The 5,960-nt window shown below is 39.4% G+C and overlaps 1 protein-coding gene across 1 annotated transcript; it reads right to left on the reverse strand.

The window, feature by feature from the left end:
* Positions 1-396: 396 nt before the first annotated feature.
* LOC126681866 (uncharacterized) lies at positions 397-3,635 on the reverse strand. Its single transcript, XM_050377419.1, has 7 exons — positions 3,611-3,635; positions 3,371-3,382; positions 2,777-3,313; positions 1,976-2,629; positions 943-1,852; positions 687-808; positions 397-599 (listed from the first exon to the last, which is right to left on the reverse strand). Exons 1-7 carry the CDS (start codon positions 3,633-3,635, stop codon positions 397-399), a joined length of 2,463 nt encoding a protein of 820 aa, XP_050233376.1.
* Between the last annotated feature and the right edge of the window lie 2,325 nt (positions 3,636-5,960).

A 5,960-nucleotide genomic window follows, 5' to 3' on the forward strand; every position in this document is an offset into this window, starting at 1 on the left:
GCTAGAAATTCCATAATGCCAGGGTCCTAAATATGTCTGAATATGGTAGAAAAACGCCCTAACGACCTCCCATAAATGTGTTTTTCCACTCCAGCCAAAAAACTGAATTTCAGTTGGGATGATTTGCCTGCATCATAATGAATGATGATTGAAGTCCACTGCCACTCCAAAGGGCTAATACTTGGGAAATTATTGAAAGGGAGATGTTAATTAATACACAAGGTTTGGTCTTGTGCTAAGGAAACCTTAGCTGCCTCAAACTCCTGGAGGAAATTGAGGGCATTAACTATAACTTCGGCAACCGGATAGGTAGAGTCCTTAAAATGAAAGCATTTCTTGATTTCCACAAGGACCAAAGAAGATAGCAAAACAATAAGGTGTTGGACTTGGATTCATCTAAGGAGTTAAGGTCCTCCATGATTGCAATCTAGTTGTGGCTAAAAGTGAGGTCTGACAACAATCTTGTATGAAAAGATAATGGAGAATGGAACCACATCCTTTTAGAAAAGTCACAGTGGAAGAAAAGGTGATTCCTGGTTTCCTGAGCTCCACATCTGGGATATGCATGTTTCCATCCAGCCTCATGTTGAGGTTTTCATCTGTGGGAATCCCATTAACCAAAGTTCTCTAGAGGAATATCTTGATCGTATTTAGAATTTGTAAATCCCATAGCAATCTCCAATTACTTATTGACAACAAGGGATCCAAATGAGTGTCAGCATCTTGCGAGTTATTTAGAGCAATGTAGTATCCTGATTTGACTGTGAAAAGGCCAGAGTTATGGTGGTGCAAACTATTCTGTCTGGGACTGATGAAATAGGGAGAGGAATAGAAAGGATAGCATAGGTATCTTCCTTAATGAATAGTTGAGAGATTAAATGTTCATCCGAGTTGTTGGTGTATTGGTTAATTAAACCTTGAACCCTTTCTGGGATTTCATACATGATTGCCGATGGTTTAGTTCGTTGCACAAAAGGATAGGATGAAGGGATCCAAGGGTCAGTGAGAGTGTTTACCTGATAACCATTTGCAATATGCCACCTTCTATCTTGGTTGAGAAGCTTTAGACCATGCCAAAGACTCCTCCATCCCCAAGATGAATTAGATTTGAGAGGAGCTTTCCAAATAGGAGAGTCATGGAAATATTTGCCCTTTAGAACCTTAAACAAGAGAGAATCCTGGTTTTGGAAAACTCTCCAAGTCTGTTTACCTAACAAGGCCTGGTTGAAAGCACTGAAATCCTTAAAACCAAGTCCACCCTCCCATTTGCTTCTGCATATTTTTTTGCAGGCCACCCAAGATGTTCTTCTTGTTCTCAGTGCTACCCACCAAAACTGAGCCATCAGGCTGTTAATTCTGGAACACAGAGCTCTTGGTAGCTTAAAGAACATCATGGTATAGATTGGGATAGCAGCAATTACTGCTTTAAGCAAAGTTTCTTTCCCTGTCAGATAAAGAAAGCTTTCTTTGCAACCCAATAATTTTTGCTCAATCCTACTGATGATACCTTTAAATGAGTCATGTTTGGACCTCATGATATAAGGGGGAAGTCCTAGATAAGTGCTTTCAGTACTGATGTTCTGAACATGTAAGAGGGCGGAAATGTATGGTATGCAAATCTGTATTATTACTGAAGAAGGATGTTGACTTTGCATAATTGATGATCTCACCACTGGCTTTACCATAATTTGAAAGCACCTTGAGAAGGTTCCTAACAGAATGAGCATTTTGCTTGGGTGAATATGAGAGTCATCTGCGAAAAACAGATGACTGATATTTAGGGCATATCTGGAGATTTGAACTCCTTTGATGATGTTATTAGTCGCAGCTTGGTTAATCTTGTGACTCAACCCTTCAACACAGAGGACAAGAAAAAGAGGGGAAAGAGGGTCTCCTTGTCTTAGGCCTCTACTTGGTTTGAAAAAGTCACAGGATTACCCATTGATAAAGATTGAGTAGGAAACTGTAGTGACACATTCCATTATCCAATCATTAAATGTACTACTGAAACCCCAAGCTATTAAGATTTGAGACAAGTAACCCCACTCTACTCTATCATAAGCCTTGCTTATCTCAAGTTTGAGTGCTAAGGAGGATTTGTTTCCAGTTCTTTTGGATCTTAGGTGATGGATGACCTCATGAGCAATCAAGATATAGTCTGAGATTGATCTCCCCTTTACAAAAGCATTTTGATGATGTCCTATGATATTTGGGAGGACCTGCTGCAGTCTTTGTGACAAAATTTTGGAGATAATTTTGTAGAAGGGGATGCACAAGCTTATGGGTCTTAAATCTTCCACTTTTTGAGAGTGTTGGATCTTGGGGATCAAAGCTATCAATGTGTGATTCACACTCCTTAATATCTTCTTATTTATGAAGAAATCCTGAAGGGATGATGTTACTAAATCCCCTATGATGTACCAGAACCTTTGAAAGAAGTACGCTATCATCAAACCATCTGATCCAAGTGCTTTGGAGGGGTGTAAGGATGAAACTGCTTTCCTAATCTCACATTGGCTCACTTTTCTGGTTATAGTGGAATTCGTTTGTTCTGAAATCTTACTAGGGAATCCATAAAGGAATCCAGGAATCGAACCATTGGAGTTGCTGCTTAAATAGTTTTGAAACACTGGCAAATAGTTTCATCTATCTAACTTTTGTCAGTTGACCACTCTTCTAATTTAGACCAAATCCCAGAAATTGTATTTCTTCTCCTTCGTTGCTTGGTTTTTTTCATGAAAGAATGTGGTGTTTTTGTCTCCCCGGTTTAACCAACTCTGCCCAGATTTTTGGTACCAAAATTTCTCCTCCTTCATAGATGCTTTCATTAGGTCTTGTTCTAAACATCTGATAGTGTCCCAGTTAGCTTGAGAGGTAGGTTTGCTTTTTTCCTTTTCTATTTCATTTTGCAATGCATGCATTGTAACATGGGAATTGGTCTTTGCATGTTTTGGCCAATGAAACAGATAATGTCTTGTACTCTTAAGTTTTTCATGAACTTGATATATTAGACTTCCCCTAACATTTTGGGTCCAATTGTTCTCTACCAGTTGGATAGCTTCTGTATTAATGCCCCATCTATTGTCAAAGAAGAATTTCCTTGGATGTCTTGATTTTCTAGGGGTAAGACTTATTAAAACTGGTCTATGATTCGATCCCAAATCAGATAAATGTTCCACTGACGCCTTTAGAATCCTCTGCATCCAGTAATGGGTGGCCATTCCTCTATCTAACCTGGTTTTGATTGTGTTTGGGTAGGATTTTCTTTTACACCATGTGAATGCGGGACCAGTAAAACCAAGATCTCTTAGGCCTAAATCAGAGACAAACTAAGTGAACTCTTTGTGATTATGGCTTCTGAATTTGTTACCTCCTTCCTTATCTGAAGGAAGGAGGTAGTCATTTAAGTCACCAACACATAGAAGTGAATCCAATAGTCTTCATCTCAAACTGACTAAGTACTGGAATTGCTCACTTTTTCTCATGGGATTGCAATCAAGATGGCACAACAGGATATCAAAGTTGAGAAGATTTGGGATGTTACAATGCCTATAATGTGACTATGGTGGGTGGATTGGATTTGCATTTCAATTCCAAGCAAGGTACAAACCTCGAGAACTACCATTAGGATCCATGCATATGAATTGAGAGAACCCACAATAACTGATAACTTTTTTATTTTATTATATTTATTTTTTATCTCCATAAGAAACCGGAGACTATGGGAATTAGATCTGCATAAAGCTTTTAAGTTCTTAATTGTCAAGGTATTCCCTAATCCTTGACAGTTCTAGAATAGTATATTCATTTTGGCCCTTGAGGCCCTTTAGGGGTGGCCTCCTTACCCACATTCTTCAACTTCCGTTGTTCACAAACTTCCCTTTTTTCCACTGCTATTGCAATGTTTTGTTCTTGATCATTAGTTGGCTTGTTGGTGGATTGATCTGTTTCAGCCCCAGTGTCTACTTCCTTGTTCTCATTGTCATCATTTGGAACATACCCAGCCAGGTTGCTAGATATATCACCTTTTTTTAACTTTTCCAGCATTACCAGTCTGATATTCCTGGTTTGTATCCATCCCTGTCATATTGAGCTTCCTCTCCCTTTGCCCCTGCCTCTCTGGATGGGTGGTTTATTCAGGTTTGGCCCTTCTATGATTACCTTAACATTCTTCCTTGGCTGTCTTTTCTAGGTTATTGCTTTGGCTGCCTTGGTGATTTGATTAATGCATTGTAGTTCTTTAGTTGATTGGTAGTCATCAATGGAGACTGGTAAACTCAGGTTGGGGTTGATGTCAGCAAGTAAAGCTATGATCTCTTCCACATCCTTGTCTGAGACCGTTTGATTGCTTTTCCCTTTACCATTTGGCCCATAGTAAAATTCTATTATCAATGCCACTTGCTGCATCATCTGCATGTTGTTGAGTTTCTCAGCTGCAATGAACTTAGCTTGTGTCTTATGGGAGAGCTAATGGAGTATGCTTCCCTGAAGTTGACATGTATTGCCATCATAACAAGGGATCTGCCCTTCTGGGAACTGCATGTCATAGCTGTATTCACTGTATATCCTGCCAGTATTCACCATGTTAGATATAAGAATCATTGTATTATTGACAAGCTCATCGAAACTGGCATTAAGAAACTCATTTGCCATGGTCATCTGATATGTGTGGAAGTCAGGTATGATATATAAGGTTATCTGTCCTAGCTAGTTGTTCCTCTATCCCATAATCACTGGCATTTTCAAAGTTGAGCTAGTCTCTGATCTCCTGGGTATTGATACTGGTTGGTTCTCCTTGTTCCTCGCGAGCTACTGCAGCATTGTCTCTTGTGATGCTTTGGGCTAATGCTTATTGATATTAGAGGTTCTTAGTGTTCCTGGTCATATTCTTGATGCAAGGTAGAGGATTTGCTCTCATGAAGTGCCCATAACGATATTTGCCAGCCATAAAGCTTCATGCTTCTTCCTCAGCTCTTCTGGTTTGACACACGCTCCTGGTATGACCAATCAAACTATAAAAAAATCAAATATCATGGAGTTTTTCATACCTAAAATTCACCCAATCCTTCTTCATCTCGTCTATGATGTTGTGAAAACCAGCAAGGAGAAGGACTGTATTCTTGACTTCTGATTCTGAGGAAACGCTGGCGCCACAAGGGGCCATATGGGTCCATATCCAGTTCTACAAAGCCATTGAATAAGCCAGCAATGCGAACAACATTCACCTCTGTCACTTAGTCATGGAGGGAGGCCTCTCAGTTGAACCCAGAATAAAGAGAAGGTAAAATCCACTCTCTATAGTGGTATCTCCTGGCCATTCTTTGATATTCACATGTTGATTGTCTATGTTTCAGGGCCTTTCTTCCATAATCCAAGCATAATCCTCTTGCTTAGTGAGACTGATTGAGAAGGTATTTTCCAGGCATCTAGCAAGGTCAAATGGCCCCTTGATTTTCTAGTCCTTGATGATATTTTCTTTGATCGTTGCTAAGCTTAAAACTTTATTTGAGATCACTTTAGCTGTTAAAAGCCAGCCCTTATCTTTCTTTTCTCGAGTCTTTGAGACCTTGAGGGATATTGAAGGCTCAGTAATGGACAGATGCTGGGTTTGAGATATGATATTATTGAGATGTTCCTGATTTTCATTGATATCAGTGGATAAGCCTCCTGTTCCAGCTGAAGACGAGGCTTCCAAAAAAGTTGCAGTCAGTATCACCATTTCCATTGGATTTATCCTCTTTTGGAAACATTTTCTTCTTCCCTTTATCTCCATTACCATGATCAGTAGTGTTATTATAAAATTGTTGCTGGTGGATCAGAGTTTCACGAATTATCAGAGCTTGAAAAGGATTATTGTGGAGGATGTTCATTTCTGGGGATTGTTACATATTGTTATCTAATCTGGTATTGTTTGGAGAGTAAGCTTCCTCTAAGCTGCTGGTTTCTTCTTTGGGTTTGGT

Source organism: Mercurialis annua, linkage group LG5 (assembly GCF_937616625.2).
Source record: "Mercurialis annua linkage group LG5, ddMerAnnu1.2, whole genome shotgun sequence".
In the NCBI taxonomy this organism is placed as follows: Eukaryota; Viridiplantae; Streptophyta; class Magnoliopsida; order Malpighiales; family Euphorbiaceae; genus Mercurialis; species Mercurialis annua.

Bases quoted from the DNA above. Each gene is read 5' to 3' on its own strand.
- LOC126681866 (XM_050377419.1), bottom strand. From the start codon at position 3,635: ATGGATCCTAATGGTAGTTCTCGAG. The intron at 809-942 runs GTATGAAATCCC...CTATTTCATCAG, and splicing joins ACTAAACCATCGGCAATCAT to TCCCAGACAGAATAGTTTGC. The intron at 600-686 runs GTAATTGGAGAT...GGATTCCCACAG, and splicing joins GGATCCCTTGTTGTCAATAA to ATGAAAACCTCAACATGAGG.